The 17,132-nt window shown below is 41.6% G+C and overlaps 1 protein-coding gene across 4 annotated transcripts in view; it reads right to left on the bottom strand.

The window, feature by feature from the left end:
• Window positions 1-17,132, bottom strand: part of RUNX1T1 (RUNX1 partner transcriptional co-repressor 1) — a 118,121-nt gene that overhangs the window by 4,171 nt on the left and 96,818 nt on the right. For all 4 annotated transcript variants that reach the window (XM_076329431.1, XM_076329434.1, XM_076329433.1 and 1 more), the window contains one exon: window positions 11,268-11,458. In XM_076329431.1, the coding sequence (XP_076185546.1) occupies window positions 11,268-11,458 (191 nt within the window). The remainder of the gene's footprint in view (window positions 1-11,267; window positions 11,459-17,132) is intronic.

Raw genomic sequence — 17,132 nt, 5'->3', positions numbered from 1 at the left:
TGGCAGGGACCTGCTAGTCAACCTTCTGCCAACTGATGGTCGAGGCATCAGTAGGTGCTACCTTGGGTGGCTGAACCTGTTCCACAGCAGCTGCAGTCACCTGGGGGACTCTAGCCCTCAGAAACTGGGCAAGAACAAAAGCAGCTATCTGCTAGTACCAGCGATGCAAACTCCAAGTACTCCCTCATGTCCAGTCACCAGGAGCATGCTGACTAATAGAAAGTTTCAGTAAAACTTCAGCTAGCTCCTCTGCCAGATTATTAAAACAAATAATGAAACATACACACAAAAAAAGTGCTTCTCTAAAAGTGGAGAGGGACTAATGCAAGAAAAGAGAGGGAGAAAAAGACTTAACACATAGATAAGACTTGTTACCCCAGGAAAACCTCGATTTTAATCATCTGAGTAATGCCATCTGACTCAGTGGCACTTCTGGCAGTGAACAGTTAAGCTGGAGCCTAAATCTTTGGCAGGATGGGGAAGCCACCGCAGAATATGTATGCTATTCACTTTCACACACTCTATAGCTATGCCAGCTGGATGCTGGAACACAGCCAATCTTTAAGTGATATTCCTCAACTACATTAAAAAAAAAAAATCTCAATTTCAGAATCAAAGATCTAAATCCAAAACAATATTTTAAGGAAATTAATCGGAGTCAAGTGGCTTCTTTAGAAAATATCTGTGTGTTAGTTCCATCTTCCCCCTTTTTGCTGGGTGTTGGTTGTTTGGGGCTTTTTTTGGTTGGTTGGGTGGTTTGGGGGATTTTTTTGGCATAGGCACATACTGGCAGATGGGGGAAGAGTAACTGTCCAGTGCCTAATTGCTCTTTGAGACTGAAATCAAACGTACATGGCATTCTCAATTCATACTGATTAAACACACAGACTAAACCAGGTAATTACAGATACATGTGTTGGGGACTTTTTTTTTTAAAATTCATAAAATTGTTCCCATCTTTAAAAACACTTTTAAAAAAAGGTGGAATTACCAACACACAGAAACAGATGTTTCTGGTAGTTAAATGTCGGGAATTCAGACTCCTTGTCTGGCATCACCTGGTTTTGATTCAGTATTCATTGTTTTAGGTTCGTTTTGCTCAAACTCTGTCCAGTGCTGGAGAGGTAAAACCACCTTTGGAGATGGATAGCTGTACTATTCTTGAACACCTTTTCTTTAAAAAACCTTTTATCTCCACAATGAAAAATAACTGTAAGTAATTTAGAACACTGTACATGAACATGTGCATGCACAGGCATATTTACGCATACACCAAAATGAACTGGCAAGTTTGTATTAGCATTTCAAAGAGATACAATGCCTCATCCTACTGACCAAAAAGAGAACAAATTGTGATATACCTGGGTTCTCCTTCTTTTGCTATACTAATATTTCTCAACAGTCGCATCATACTTGTGAAATTTTCGTTTTGCCAGCTTGATGCTTGCACCATTAAACATGGTGTAATTCTGCTCCAACCGTCCTTGCACAGAATTTCCACCTACTGCCATGCCTGCTGACCTCCTAGCTATTCGTTTCCAACTAAATTGCCAGCCCTGGGTTTGGCCCATATTTCCCTTTATCCCCTCATCTGAAAACAAATACACATATACAAAACCTCCCCATGCAGACTTTTCTGAAAAGACAGTTTTCTCCACATGGAATAATGCTGAAGTCAACCGGCACCTGCCCAGGTGCAGGAATCCTTCCCTTGCACAGATCCAATTGCAACATTGAAGTGCATGCTTTAATTGTGCTGGAATTATTATGAGGGTGTCAAACTTTTTCTATTCAATTATCTATTTAGTTAATATAGGTCAACTTCTGGGGAATCTTCATTTTGCTTCCCCTTTTGGGGAAGGCCTATCTGCACAGACACAACTGTCTTCAACATGTGACCAGAGCCACCGGACGATATTTCAGTATCTTACCACAAGATTTGTACTGATATCAGAAAACAGTCATTTAATTTTAACAGTATTGGTTCAACTTTCTTATTAAAATAGTCATCAATTAACTATCAGCCTGTACAGAACATGAAAAGTGATACATAAGTGCAAGATTTTAATGAAGGGACAAAGCTCAAAGCTGGCTCCTTACATGATTACTTAATGTGTCCTACGTTGTCTGGTATGTTATTTTGTCCATTGGACATATTATTTCTAATTTAACAGGTCATTACAGCTTTAGTGTAATTGCGGGAATAAAAGCGCATAAAATACAAGAATTTCAAAATAAATTTTACAGCTCACAGTTATGCAACAACTTACTGCATTTAAAAATTACTACAGTGCAAATTAGCATAAACAAGCACACAAGCCATGGGGAGCTTGCACTACGATAGTAGCTGGATTTGACATGCAGAACTCCCTGTCCTACACAGCCCTCACCGCTGTGGCCATTCATTGCTCCTTCCTATGTGTGACTAGTGATAAACAGCAGCAAAGATCAGGCTCAGGCACCGCAAGCTTTGGCAACAGATGATTTCTGTTCACATTGCTGGCTGATAGCTCCAGAGCCCAAATTCTACCGAAGAAAAGCCAGGCTCGAGATGCCAGCTAATGGCCTGGGCTGTGCTTCGTGCTCCCCTGCTCACGTATTTCCAGCTGATCCAGGTACCATGCTTGAGCTTGAGCTCGCTATCGGATTGAGCACGGTCAAGGTACCTTCCCTCCTGGGAAGCTCTATCAGGTACCAGCAAAACAGAGCACCCTGGTTGAACTGTGTGGACAGCATCTCGGATAACAGGGGACCAAAATGTCATGTTGGTGACCAGGTGGCAATCATCATAGGAGGGCATATGAGCAGGACTATGGACTGCTTTATACCTGAGTTAAGACTTTCCACCACCTAGCACTGGCAAGGCTCGGCCTGGAGTACTGTCCAGGTTGGGATGATGCACTTCAAATACAGCAAATGAAATAAGACAAATACGACTTGGAAAGAACCCAGAGAAAGGCAGCCAGAATAATCCGAGGTCAGACAAATACAAGCTATGAGAAAAGACTGAACGAACTGAGACTGTTAAACTTAAGGAGAGACAGTAGCCTGAGAGGGGACAGTAGCAGCCAAACATCTTAGAAGCTACTGCAGTGAAACAGGCAATGACCATGTCTACACGGATGAACAGGAGAAGTAACGGGACCAAACATCTGCAAGAAAAACTGGAAAGAGATGTTATGAGAAATCTTTTTAAGGACAGGCAAAAATTGCCTAGAGGCACTAGAGAATCTCCATCACTAAAGCACAGGAAAAGCAGGTATCTTACAGGAATGATACAGCTAGAGTTGATCATGCATCGGGAAAGGGAGTACCAGATCTCTCAAAGCCTCTCCTGGCCTATCTTCTCTGTCTTTAGGTAGTGACCTACTACGCTGCACTTCCAGCTCGTGCTTTATAGATTTCCAGGTGTAGCTAAAACTACAAGGAGGACTGGATGACAGTTTAACTCTGCATTGATTTTCCTGTGAAACAGTGAGTTTATACAAAAGGCCAGATTCTCAGACTACATAATTCGATTTAACTTCACTACCTTGAAAATGGATTAATTCAATGAAATTTGGCTAAATTACACCAGATGGGAATCTCACTGCGAATCTATGCCACCAATCATATTTCATCCTCCTCTTTCAGCTGACAAGGAACATCAGTCTTAGGTCAGAGCCTTATCTTAGGTCAGACTCCTAATTCTTGTGCACTTAAGCTTCCATCTTCAAACAACAGAACTCAGAAACTTCTGTTTGCCATCATGAAAATTCTTAAAAACAAATGGTCTCCATTTCTGTGGTCTCCAATACCAGGACACATACTTGTCAATAATTTTGCCCATCCCATCAGTTTCATCTTTGAAATATTTAAACACAATTGAGTATTTTCTTTCCTCTGAAACCTCCAGCTGAGACTCAGTGTAGAGCTGGCTTAAAGAAGAAAAAAAACCCAAATGGACTGTGACATGTCAAAGAGATTATGAACTCTGAAATGCCGTAATACAGTGTCAAACACTGCGCTGTCACCTTTGACAAATTCTGGTTCTTCCCAGTTTACCCGGAAAGGAAGCATGGGTACAAAGAACCCTGATTTTTCCCAGTTCTGCAATTCCCATGGCATTCAAAACTCTGTCACTGCTAACCACAAGAAAAAGAACATCTAGAAATCACTGAAACCACAGTGGTGTAAATGAGGACTGTATGAGCCACTGAACACCAGTGCAAAAAACCAGCAAAGTTGTTTATGAAAATTCTATCCAAGACCCTTACTTCACTTCTCGGTGAAGCAAGGAGGGGGGGCAGCAAAACCGCAACCATGGACTTCTGGAGGGCGGACTTTGGCCTGTTCAGGACACTAGTTGAGAGAGTCCCTTGGGAGGCGGTCCTGAAGGGCAAAGGGGTCCAGGAAGGCTGGATGATCTTCAAGAAGGAAGTCTTAAAGGCACAGGAGCAGGCTGTCCCCATATGCCATAAGAAGAATGGGCAGGGAAGACAACCAGCCTGGCTGAACAGGAAGCTCTTGCTGGGACTCAGGAAAAAAAGGAGAGTTTACCACTTGTGGAAGAAGGGGCAGGTAACTCAAGAAGAGTACAGGGATCTCGTTGGGTCGTGCAGAGAAGAAATGAGAAAGGCAAAAGCCCAGCTAGAACGCAATCTGGCTGCTGTCGTTAAAGACAACAAAAAATGTTTTCACAAATATATTAATGACAAGAAGAGAGCCAAGGAGAATCTCCATCCTTTATTGGATGCGGGGGGGAACATTGTCACTGAGGATGAGGAAAAGGCTGAGGTACTCAATGCCTTCTTTGCCTCAGTCTTAATAGTCAGACCAGTTATCCTCGGGGTACTCAGCCCCCCGAGCTGGAAGACAGGGACGGCGAGCAGGATGAACCCCCCATGATCCAAGAGGAAGCAGTCAATGACCTGCTACATCACCTGGATGCTCACAAGTCTATGGGGCTGGATGGGATCCACCCAAGAGTGCTGAGGGAGCTGGCGGAGGAGCTCGCCAAGCCACTCTCCATCATTTATCAGCGGTCCTGGTTAACGGGGGAGGTCCCGGATGACTGGAGGCTTGCCAATGTGACACCCATCTACAAGAAGGGCCAGAAGGAGGATCCGGGAACCTACAGGCCTGTCAGCCTGACCTCGGTGCCGGGGAAGATTATGGGGCAGTTCATCTTGAGGACACTCACAAGGCATGTGCGGGACAACCAGGACATCAGGCCCAGCCAGCACGGGTTCATGACAGGCAGGTCCTGCTTGACCAACCTGATCTCCTTCTATGACCAGGTGACCTGCCTAGTGGATGAGGGAAAGGCTGTGGATGTGGTCTACCTGGACTTCAGTAAGGCCTTTGACACTGTCTCCCACAGCATTCTCCTAGAGAAGCTGGCGGCTCACGGCTTAGACAGGTGTACTCTGCACTGCGTAAAAAAATGGCTGGATGGCCGGGCCCAGAGAGTTGTGGTGAATGGAGCTAAATCCAGTTGGTGGCCGATCACGAGCGGTGTTCCCCAGGGCTCAGTTTTGGGGCCGGTCTTGTTCAATATCTTTATCAATGATCTGGATGAGGGGATCGAGTGCACCCTCAGTAAGTTTGCAGGCGACACCAAGTTGGGCAGGAGTGTTGATCTGCTGGAGGGTAGGAAGGCTCTGCAGAGGGACCTGGACAGGCTGGATCGATGGGCCCAGGCCAACTGGATGAGGTTCAACAAGGCCAAGTGCCGGGTCCTGCACTTCGGCCACAACAACCCCATGCAGCGCTACAGGCTTGGGGAAGAGTGGCTGGAAAGCTGCCTGTCGGAAAAGGACCTGGGGGTGTTGGTTGACAGCCGGCTGAACATGAGCCGGCAGTGTGCCCAGGCAGCCAAGAAGGCCAATGGCATCCTGGCCTGTATCAGAACTAGTGTGGCCAGTAGGAGTAGGGAAGTGATCGTGCCCCTGTACTCAGCACTGGTGAGGCCGCACCTCAAATACTGTGTTCAGTTTTGGGCCCCTCATTACAAGAAGGACGTCGAGGTGTTAGAGCGTGTCCAGAGAAGGGCAACGAGGCTGGTGAAGGGTCTGGAGAACAAGTCTTATGAGGAGCGGCTGAGGGAGCTGGGGTTGTTTAGCCTGGAGAAAAGGAGGCTGAGGGGAGACCTCATCGCTCTCTACAACTACCTGAGAGGAGGTTGTAGTGAGGTGGGTGTCGGTCTCTTCTCCCAAGTAACTAGTGATAGGACGAGAGGAAATGGCCTCAAGTTGCGCCAGGGGAGGTTTAGATTGGACTTGAGGAAAAATGTCTTTACTGAAAGAGTGGTTAAACATTGGACCAGGCTGCCCAGGGAAGTGGTTGAGTCCCCATCCTTGGAGGTATTTAAAAGACGTGTAGATGAGGCACTTAGGGACATGGTTTAGTGGGCATGGTGGTGTTGGGTTGACGGTTGGACTCGATGATCTTAGAGGTCTTTTCCAACCTTAATGATTCTATGATTCTATGAAAGGGAAACACATCACTACTTTGGAAATTCCCACGCTGCATCAAAATGCAACGCTCCATACAAAGATATTCAAACCTTTAGATGCTTCTAGTAAAGTTACACCTATCACTGGATGCTCCAGGCTTGCCCAAGCCACTGTTTATTGTGTGAAGTACATCTATGTTCATACAAGTCAGCATGAGAGAAGCTAAATCCTGAAAACAGAAGTGCGGAGAAGCATACGGAAGAGACGTGCAAGCTGGCTAGCCAGGCTTAGCTTAGGAGTCTGGGGCAGTGCCAATGTTCACATCACATCTGGACTGATCCTGCGCAGAACACATGGCTCTGGCACCTCTGTACCACCCACCACTGGAGGGGATGATGTGCTACTTTCTAAGAGATGCCCAGCCAAAAAAAAATTAAACATTAGCTGACATATGTATTAAATTTAATACCAGCCTAAAAACTAGGCTTCCCTGAATCACAGCATCTGATGCTCAGAGTCAGGTTTGTTGGCACAGTCCTGGTCTCAATGGATTGGTCAGCAGGGATTGAACCCAGCTGTCTTCAAAATGTCAGGTAAGTGTGATATTCACATACAACATAAACTGCTGCAATATAAACAAGCCCTAACATTACACATCTCTTAAAAGCAGTGTTGGACCAGTTACATACTTGTTTTATCTGAGCAGATGTCAGCATCTGCTTTAAGTAGAGAGAACCGAAACATTTGTGTTCCTTTCCCGTCCCCAGCCCCCACCCTACTCAAAAGTGAGGAAGAACACTGAGTGTCAGATTTTTCAGTGGCATTTTATACCAGAGCAGAAAGACAGATGTTTTGATGATTCCCCTTCCCCCCCCCCCCCCCAATCTGGGCAGCCAGTCTCTTTGCTAAGCTGTTCACCCTTACTATTAAAATTGATTTGCACAAGAGTACATTGCAGCCAAAGCAAGCACGGCAGTCATTAAAGAGTAGGCTGCTCACACATGTTTCTGTACTTAGCCAAGTCAACTACTGATGAACGGGTCATCTTTTGTCAAGCAACTGTAAGGAACTGGTAAAGAAATAATTTGTGGTTCAGGAACAGCCATGCTGACAGGTAGGCCTTCTCCTGTCCTTTTGCTTTCCAACAGCAGTGTGCTCTGTTCGCTGGTCTTCAACCAATCTCTCATTATAATAACAGAAAATAATGAATATGTCCTGGTCAGTCGCAAGGGCTTATGCCGAGAAATTATGGAAATCTTTAGAAAGTAAATGTAGAGACACTGAAGCAGTGGCGCTGCAAATTAAATCATACTGAACAATTCAAACATAAGCAAAGAACAACAGTTCAACAAGGGACCAGGTCAGGGTCAGAAATTAAAACTATACTATGTAATGCGATGTGATGATTCTCAGAATATTGCAGACCACTTCTTAAAGCTCAGGATGCTTCCAAATATCACACCTCCCCTATTAGTCCTCTCACTGTCCTAAGCCCCCTTTATTTTGCTCCGGTCAGTTCAACATGTCCAGCTTCACTGTTTTCTTGCAGTCAGGGATACTACTTTTTCTGGGTTAAAAACAGAGCAAAACAAAACACAAAAACCCCCAAACAAAACCAGAAAAACACACACAAAAACCCACCACCACCAACAACAACAAAATAAAAAAAACAATCTACTTCCCTTTGTGAGACCTCTGAAAGGTCTTGAATGAGGACACTACATATTATCTTAAAATTATAATAATTACAAAAATCTTGAGTCTTAGTACTAGTTATCACTTTGAGCTCTGGAGAAGACCGCAATAAAAATCATGCCACAAAGTTCTCACACCAGAGCAGCTTCAAGAAGCCTCAGTTAGGTCCAGGTTGCATTTTACTGAGCAACAAATGAAGAGCTGTAAGGGAGAAACCTTGCCAATAGACAGGGAGTGGTCGTATCAGACAAAAATTATATCTGATACATTAGAAATCTGGTGCCAAATTCCCATCTCCATTCATAGTTTCCACAGCCAAAAGAACAAATGACACCCGTGGGAGAAATATTCTCTGTCAGGAACTGCATGGAGGTTATATAGCAGCCTATACTGAGCTTTTTTGCAGGCCTTGGCATAATGTCCCACCAAGGATAAGAAGTGAGCAGTGATGCTCAGTCTTCCTCTAAATCTGTAAGACTGCAGAAGATGCTACTTCAGCATCCTCATATTTGGAACTGGAAATATTCTAGCCCTGGAAATATTGCTCCAGTGCCTTTAGTATGCAGGAATCTGCATTGCTGGAAGTGTACTGCTGAAAGTTGTAAACAGAAGTTTATGGAGACTTACAACTGAGACAAATGAGGAGGGACATTCACAGCTATATCGAGAAATAATGAACACCAAAGCAAACGTGAAGTTTTATTCCTCGACCCCAATGAACACAAGGTCTCATCTCCAAAGAAACCATTTTCGAACACTGGCAAACTGATCTCCTGTCCTCAAAGATGAAGGAAAAGGCTGGTCCATTTTTACAGGAGTTATAAAAAAAAAAAAAAAAGGACAGCCTGAGTTAACAGGTAATCGTGAGCAGCATTGCCCTAAGTGTTTGGAGTTTGGCATAATTAGAAGTTGAAGAAGAAATAATTATAAAAACTTAATAGACACATCTAACTCTTAAATAAGTATCACTGTCATCTCCCTTCAGAATTAACCAAGCACCTGTAAACACAAACTGAGAAAACTTGAGTTCTCTCTGCAGGTTTACCAAAACCTGCATTTTTCACCTCAGAACAGCCACCCTGATGTGCCACTCATGACCACAAGGTGAAAGCTGCAGGACCAGGACATTGGACTTCATTTCTAGGTCCAGGAGGCTTGTATCCTCCCTGCGGATGCACAGCCCTGAGAATATCTGTAACCCTATGAGCCACATTTCATTAGAATGCAATTAAAAGAATTATTTGCCTTTTTTCAAAGCCTTGTTTCCAAGAAGTGAGCAACTTCGTAAGCAATCTGCTGGAGAAGAAGTAAAGATGTCTGTCGTTATACAGCCTTTTCCAGAGTGAAAAGGCTCAGGAGTGAATTACAGCACACAAACTCTCTACGCGTTCCTTTGGATGCACATTTGCTTGTGGAAGAACGGGCTGTCGGTATTGGCACATAAGTACCTCCTCTGTCCTGCCTACACTGTATCAGTTCACTACGCAGATTTAATTTGCAGTTTCCTCCAAAGGCATTTACCGTTAGAATTTTGGTTGTAACAACAGGAGTCTCTTGTATATATAGACACACAAAATCACAGCTCTTTAATGATGCTAAGTCAGACAAATGACCTTTCTATGAACATAGTGCAGGAAAAATGTCCTTGAGTATCTCAGATACAAAAAGCCAATAAATTGAATTTATGTCTCATTTAATCTACAATGGAACAGTTAGTACTTAAAGGGTACATACACTTCCCCTAGTCCCTTTCTTCCTGAGAAACTTTCAGATGCTGAAAATCAATTCCTTTTGTCTCCTTGTTATTCATCTGCTACACATTAAGGAGAAACGCTGGGCATTCAGTGATCCCACAATGGTCTTTCATCTCCAGAGAAGCCTGGTATGAATTAAAATCTTACGCTCCCTCAAATTATGGATGCATACTGCAGCATGCCACTGACTTATCTGCTCGTGATTTTTGCCAGTTTTCTCAGCGTGCTGCAGCTAGCTCATCTGCATCTTTCAACTGAAGTGACTCTTCTACAACACTGCCCATCCAGCCCATGAAAAGTGCTTTGACACTAGCATACACAAATGTATGTCCCCACACAATAGGTACCGCTATCTAATCTTTTTTCCAACCCCCTGACATTTAGAGTTTACATTAAAAAGTGGTTTTACTACAGCCAAGATCTTAGTACAAGAACAAGAAATACGTCATGAAAGTAATGCCATTTCAGTGGCCTTGAGAGATGAAGATTATATACAAATAACTTTTAACCGACATCATTTCTTTGTCATGTCTGTTTTTAAGGGCAGTTTTAACTTAGGACATTGTTTTTCTGTAACGGACGTAAAATTTAATTGCTATCTAGAGTACTGCAGCACTGGTCAAACACACGCTGTTCTGTCACTCCCAGCTTCCAGCTAGTGGTGCTGCTGGATGTCCCGTACCGCAGCAATTCAAGGCTTCCAGTCTCAGGTCTGGAAGTAAATCAAGGCTTAACATACTTATTCTTCTTTTACGCTTTGTTGCTCTTTCAGTCTATTTTTCCTCCTTCCAAATGCTGTTTGCCCACTCCTCAAATCTCAAATGTTCCCTGCAGCCAAAGTAACACATTCAAAATAAGGAAACACTTGCAAATCTACATTCACATTCTGTCCTACAGGAAACATCATCTTTTGATAATCGCTTCTACATCCAACACTTTCCCCAGACAAGCTTTTAGCCACCTTGCTCTACAATCTCTTTAATAACTGTTTCTTTGTTTAAATTAGATTTCAGTGTGAAATATTTTCCAGCAAACAATCTTGTTATCTATTTGATGTGGTAGTTCGAAGAGCTTTAAAATAAAGCTCCTGAAAAGCTAAATTAGAACAGAAATGTGTGCATTATATGTAACCCCGAACAGCAGTTAAAAGGTGAGAACACAGCTCAAACTCACTAGCTATTTTGGGCTCAGTTTACAATGTAGCCAAGAAAATTTGGAGCTCAGCATGTGCCTGAAATACGCGTCCAAAGCAACTGTGCAGTTAATAGTGGGCACTGAACTCTGATGTCGCACAAACAGCCTGTGCCAGCTAGATTAAAGCTAGCCCAGATACACCTATGGTTTGCAGCCACAGGTGGTGCCTGCCCAGCAAAGACCTTACCTCGCTTGAATCCTCCTGCTGATTGATAACAGCTAGTGCATCCTCTGCAGCCTGGCGCTTGGCTTCGGCAACAGTGCGCTCCATCTTAGCTCTCTCTGAAGTGATCATGTCGTGAGCTTTCCGCTCTGCCTCCGACACTGCCTTCTGCAACTCGGCCATCGCCTGACGCTTTACTTCATTGACAGCTTCCTCTACAAAGGAGGGGAGAAAACCTCATCAGCACAGGACGTTGGGCACAGGGCTACGCAGGACTGATGCTAGAAATGCAGCAGAGACTTTATCATACTGACACTCTTCGTTTTGAGAAGGGCACAGAGGAACCTGGTTCCTCAAGACTCTTCAGGGCCACGCGAGTGCTTCTTTACTTCCCCATCACCGAAAGCTCTCACAAGTCTCTAACACTTGTGATGAGTCTTGCTATTTTGATTCACAGTCAGTACTTCTTTAAGTACAGACATTTCAGATCTCTGGTGCGTTATTTTTGTAATCTTTTTCAACATTTTACTTGGAAAACTGGGTTTGCAGCACACCAGATTTATGAATATCTTTGGCAAAAAATATTATTTAAAACATAATATTACAGACTTTTTCAAGAATGTATCTTTAAGCTCTGGAAATTAAGACAAGATTTATAGTCATTAACAATTTTTTCCCCCATATGTTAACGAATAAATACATGAAGTTAAAAAAAAAAACAAGAGTTTATTTAAAAATTTTAAATCATTGGTCTAATATCTTTTCCTGGACATATAATTTTACAAGCCAAAATTGAAATTTGTTTATGAACATTCATTTGACCTCTTGATCTCTCCTTCCAACCCGTGTTTACACTGTGAAGACTCGACTTCCTGGCTCCGCCGAGCTCTTGAGCACACCACAGCCAGCAAGGCTTCAGTGCACAACTAACACCGAGCAGGGGCACACCGCTGAACTAAATTCAAACCTTCATGCCTCTTGTAAAATAACTAAGTCAGTGTGAGCCATTTCTTCGGTATATACTAGCATCATATATCTTTTATTCCGGAAAACATGGATTGTCACAAATTAGTTATTTGGGTTTTGATGCAGGAACAGTGCAAAGATTCTACTAATGAACAGTCTTTTAATTGACAACTAAAACAAGCAATTTTTTTTTTTTAATTAACTGCTCTAATTAACAAGGAAACCATCCTCCCCCTGAATTAGTTTATCTAATTTTCATCTTTATTCAAAGCAAAATGACAATGATTAATTGAAAATTTAATAAGCAGTAATTATTAACTTGGCAAACCTAGTACCAATTAACACTCTATTAAAACTAATTATGACATGTTTCATTCAAGTGCTTGCACTTAATTGTTTCATCCACTTAAAAACCACCTTAATTAAATGTTCTGTTTAATTAAAAACATAGATTTCTAATAAAAATGTTTTACTGTAGATTAAAATCCAAGTATTACAACTGTGTTACCGGTTTGAGTTTTAGTCCATGTATTTAGCCCATGTATTTGTGTGCATGCACATGCACATAGACCTAACTCTTACGTACAGATACTATGTCAATAACTGTCTTGAATTTTTATGTCTCACAGCTCTGCACTTGTATTTAAAAAAAATAATGACTACAGGAAGTCTCCGTTTTCAGTTATTAAGCAAATTACAATAAAGACTTAACTTTAAGCCATGTACTGACTAAAATTGAATTAATTAAAATGAAAGAAGAATTCTATTATTCTGTGTGTGTGTGTGTGTTACATGTGTGCACATCTGCGAGAGATGTTTCAACTGAAGTTTTCGAGGGAGGGGAATTTAGAGATAAAACTTATGCCTTTATTTTTATGAGGCTGAAAATATGCCCTTATATTACCCTACCATAAATGTTGTTTAGGGGAAAGCCTCAGGAGAGGAAAAATTCATACCCTTCAACCATACAGCCAAGGCTTAATTCACTTTGAATATTCAAGGTGAATTAAAATTCTATCTAAGTGGCAATACAGGACAATAATTTTTGCTTACGATCAAAGCTGCAGCTAGACTAATTGTATATGCAAATCAGGCAATTTATATTTAAATTATGCATTCCTATTCTAGTCCCACAGGCACACACAGATCAGCAAAGGGAATTGGTAGGACATTTGCAAGGTGCTTGAATATTTATTACCAACTGCAAACATTCACTGATCATGAGAAAAGAAATATACACAGGCAAATATACAGATGCAATTTTATTACCAGTTTCATAAAAATGAGGCAACTTAAATACAGACGTTTTGTGTCTATGAACTGCTGTTATTAACAAAGTGGATTTTTTTTTTGAGAAAAATCAGTATTCTGGCTGATATTTGCTACAAATAGAAATTAGCTTTGTATGGCATGATGCACTTTCATTACATCATATAAATTTAGTCTTACGTTGAAGTGTTTGCAGTGGTTAGAAATGCCAGTTTAAACTGTTACATTAAACGGAAGCACAATACTCCAACATTTTACAGAAACTTCTAATTTTATAGTTTTTCATCCTACATAACCCACTTCCTTTCAGTCCAAATACAGAAATTGAACTTTATATTCTAACTTCTATATTGCATAAGTTTTTTTGCAAGGCCTCTGAGAGCGTGAAGATGCTACAAGTGCTTATGAGGCCATATGGCTGACTGATACTTTCTAATTGGCATAAACTATGGATTGGACTTCAGTATTTCCATTAACTTTGACAACAGAATTTGTGTTGTGCTATACTAAGTGTGAAAACAAATAGTTAAAATATGTCGGGTTTTTTGGTCACAACGCAGCACCATAATTTCAATACATTATGAACTCATGAACACCCAAATAAACTAGACAAAATTTCCTATCACTGATTTTCTGCACATCTTCTTAAAATAAATGTTTCCAGTACCTAGAGATATTTTATAGACATAGAATGCAGGCTTCATAGTTTCAGATAACAATAAAAACTGTAATATCTGTACAGGAAAAGCTATGGGTGACAGTGAAGGAGATTTTATTTACCTTGACAATGCTGAGCTATGACGACCGAGAATGTTACTAGCACTCTTCCTTTCTCTGCTTTTCCAGAGAAAGGAAGAGTAATTAGATTCCAGTATCAGAAAACATAAATCCGGAAGTTTTTAAAACCAAATATCTAAGATGCACGTATCTGCATCCTCCATTTTCCCACTAATGCTAAGCACTCTTGGCATAAATTCACTCTGTCTTTTTAAGAATGCAATTGAAATCTTCCTTCCCTTTGAGTAGTGCTAACTCATGAGAGAAGCTCCAGGGAGCCAACAGCCTGTGTGGAACAGGCGTTACTCAGCATGATCAGAGTTCCTTGGAGCTGACTCAGGAGAGGTACTCAACTCATCATTCACTCCTGTATATAACCCAACATGATGATTCACCAGCCAGCTCCTGGTCACCTCCCTCACATCGCGGGCACACTCAGTCCACATGATAAAAAAGGAAAGGTGGTGGGCAGGGGTGCAGTCCTGTGCCACCATGACATTTTGCATCATCTCACTCTGAGGCTGACCCTGGCAAAGAAGGTCATTGGGAGCTGGTGACATAAGTTGTCTCAGCTTCATACTCCAAAATGCACAACCTCTTTCTCAGGACCCCCCTGGAGAACGTGCAGGGTCTTTACTGTCCTTGTATGACAAAGCATGGTCATTCCACACCTGTTTGGTAACTGCAGAGCTTAACTCCAGTAAGTAACTGGAGAAACTGGTTAACTCCAGTCCAGAACTGCCATGAACAGTAGGCCTTGCTGTGTGATAGGAGATGGCTGGAAGACAGTTTCCTCGTGACACAGAAAGAAGCTAAAGCAGCAGCTCACAGTGGGCCTGGAATCCTCTCAGTATTTAATAAAAAGAAATAGGTGTTTCCAGAGAGCAAGTCATCCAATCTATGATCTGATTGATCCTCTTCACATGCCTGCCTCTCTTGAATACTGAGGGACACCAAGAACTTGGCTTGGACTCTTCATCTACGTACCCATAATTCAATGAGATGAATCAGGACACTGATGACTTTCCAGTGATGTATGAAACTGAATTGGGTTCACATGGCTTTAATTCACAAGGTGCTGCTTACTATGTGCTTGCTCCAACAATCACAAAAGCATGTGCTTAACTTGGTATATTTAAAATTGTATGCTTTCTGATGTTTTACTACTCTTAGTAACAGATACAGGTGTGCATCCTGTAGAGAGTCAGACTTTTTTTGTTCTCCAATTCACAGGCACACTCAGTTAATGCAGGGAATCTGATTTAAACCCATATCAGCATGAAAATAAGAGACTAGAAATGGGACCAAAGGAAAAGCTTTGTTTCAAAGGAACTGATGACATACGTGTTCACAAGATGACATGTCGCAGCTGCTTTACACTACCATTTGTGGATATATGCAATGTGAATGCACATCCAATTTTATAACTCAGGCCAAAAGGTTCAATTAACATATATTGCTAGCTTATGAAGAAACTTTTTTTCTTGTATTGCTAGCTTATGAAGAAACTTTTTTTCTTCTATTGTACTGCATCTAGGAGTCATAAATGACCTGATATGCCAAACAACATCAAAACCTAGATTTTGCAAAAAGAATAAAGTTCCTGAAATTCAACTGAATAACGCTCCTCTTACTGAGATTTCCTGGGACTGCATATTTTTTTCTTCTTTTTCCTTTAAGATGTTAACATAAATATGGCAAAACGAACTATAAAAATACTTTTGGGTACACAAGAGCATTGAGTTACAAAGGCTATACCTTCCTTGGACAAAAGAAAAAGTTGTAATTATTTTGTTATTTTTCATATAAACCACAGCAGTTCCAAAAACATTAATTTACATATTGACAAATGTAGACTTTACATGATAAACCCACATCACACAAACACCACAACTTCTTGTCTGATGCAAAAACATGCCAGCAGAACATTTCTACACATACGTTCTATATCTAGTTTAAAATACACCAACAAGCAGCAAGCAGTTACAGGAGATTTGATCAGAAAGCATCAAAACTGCTGCATATTTGCCATTTAATCATTAACTCCTCAGATAGCTGCAGTAGACTTCATGGTTATACAGGTGTTCAAAAGGGGTGTGTGTGTATGAGTGTATCTATAGAAGCTCAACTATGTCCCTGGAGTTCAAGAGCTACCTGCTGGCTCCTCTGAAAACAAGGAATCTGGTATCGATGTCGAAAGAGCAAAGTTTCAGCTCCAGCACCGCAATAGGATCCTCGCCAGGAAACTCCTGTGCTCAGGCAGAGTTTTAAAGTGTTGAAGAAAACTCTGTACAACCACAACATCTGCCCATGGTGCTTTTCAAGCTCAGGAAAGACGCCGTCAATGCTCATGCAACCACCCAGAGCAGCTGCGGAGATGCGATCTTGCTTACTTCATTGAAAACTTTGCAAGTTTATGAGCACAGACTTCACTGGGGGCTGACAGGCACAAAATCTTTTTAAAATTAAGAATGGTTACATTGCATAGCTGGAGGTTTTTCTTTAGCAGGTATACTTAGGTTTTTTCCCCTCCGTTGGGAATTCTGACCTTAACTAGGTAAGAACCTTGAAGCTTAAAAAAAAAAGTGTGTGTGGGATTTTTTTTTTTTAAATTGCTAGCAGACTGAAACTTTAGCATATCAAGTTTCAGCCTGAAACCATTATAACCCCAGAAAATAGGGGTCCTTAATGGAAGTACTGATATCCCCCTAACTATAGCAGCAGATGCTTCTATTATAAAGATTATTTCATGTCCTGATCAGTTCCAGTTTAAGATTATTAAACACAATTTCTTCTTGTTACTAGTAAGCTGCCCTCCCCCCCCTTTTTTTTTCCCCTCATTCCTCACATCAATGCATTAACAACTGCACACAGCTG

This window comes from Aptenodytes patagonicus, chromosome 2 (assembly GCF_965638725.1).
Source record: "Aptenodytes patagonicus chromosome 2, bAptPat1.pri.cur, whole genome shotgun sequence".
In the NCBI taxonomy this organism is placed as follows: Eukaryota; Metazoa; Chordata; class Aves; order Sphenisciformes; family Spheniscidae; genus Aptenodytes; species Aptenodytes patagonicus.
This window is presented reverse-complemented; position numbering and strand designations above follow the sequence as displayed.